Source organism: Phaethon lepturus, unplaced genomic scaffold (assembly GCF_000687285.1).
Source record: "Phaethon lepturus isolate BGI_N335 unplaced genomic scaffold, ASM68728v1 scaffold33914, whole genome shotgun sequence".
Lineage (NCBI taxonomy): Eukaryota > Metazoa > Chordata > Aves > Phaethontiformes > Phaethontidae > Phaethon > Phaethon lepturus.
The window spans coordinates 1-235 of record NW_010534587.1 but is presented as its reverse complement, the minus strand read 5'-3'; the positions used below and the strand labels follow the sequence as shown (position 1 = coordinate 235).

At 64.3% G+C, this 235-nt stretch overlaps 1 protein-coding gene across 1 annotated transcript in view; it reads left to right on the top strand.

The window, feature by feature from the left end:
* LOC104619635 (semaphorin-3F-like) overlaps nucleotides 1–227 on the top strand; it is a gene marked incomplete at its 3' end in the record, with an annotated part of 3,862 nt that extends 3,635 nt beyond the window's left edge. Inside the window, 1 exon segment of the mRNA XM_010285581.1 lies at nucleotides 186–227. Coding sequence (XP_010283883.1) covers nucleotides 186–227 — 42 coding nt within the window.
* Between the last annotated feature and the right edge of the window lie 8 nt (nucleotides 228–235).

The following is a 235-nucleotide window of genomic DNA, read 5'->3' as shown; positions in this document are numbered from 1 at the left end:
CACCCGTTGGCTGGCTCTGCAGGGACCCCAAGCATTGGTTGTCCTCCCTGCTGCCCCCTCGCAGCTCCTCCTGCCACCCCCTGCCCACCTCAGTTGCCTGAGGGGATCTGGGGTGCCCATCCTGGGGCTTCAGCACCAGGCCAGGCAATCGCCCCTCCATCTCCTTCGCTCCTGCTCCCATCTAGGTGCCAGCACCCATCAAGACGATGACCATCTCCTCCAAGAGGGTGAGTCA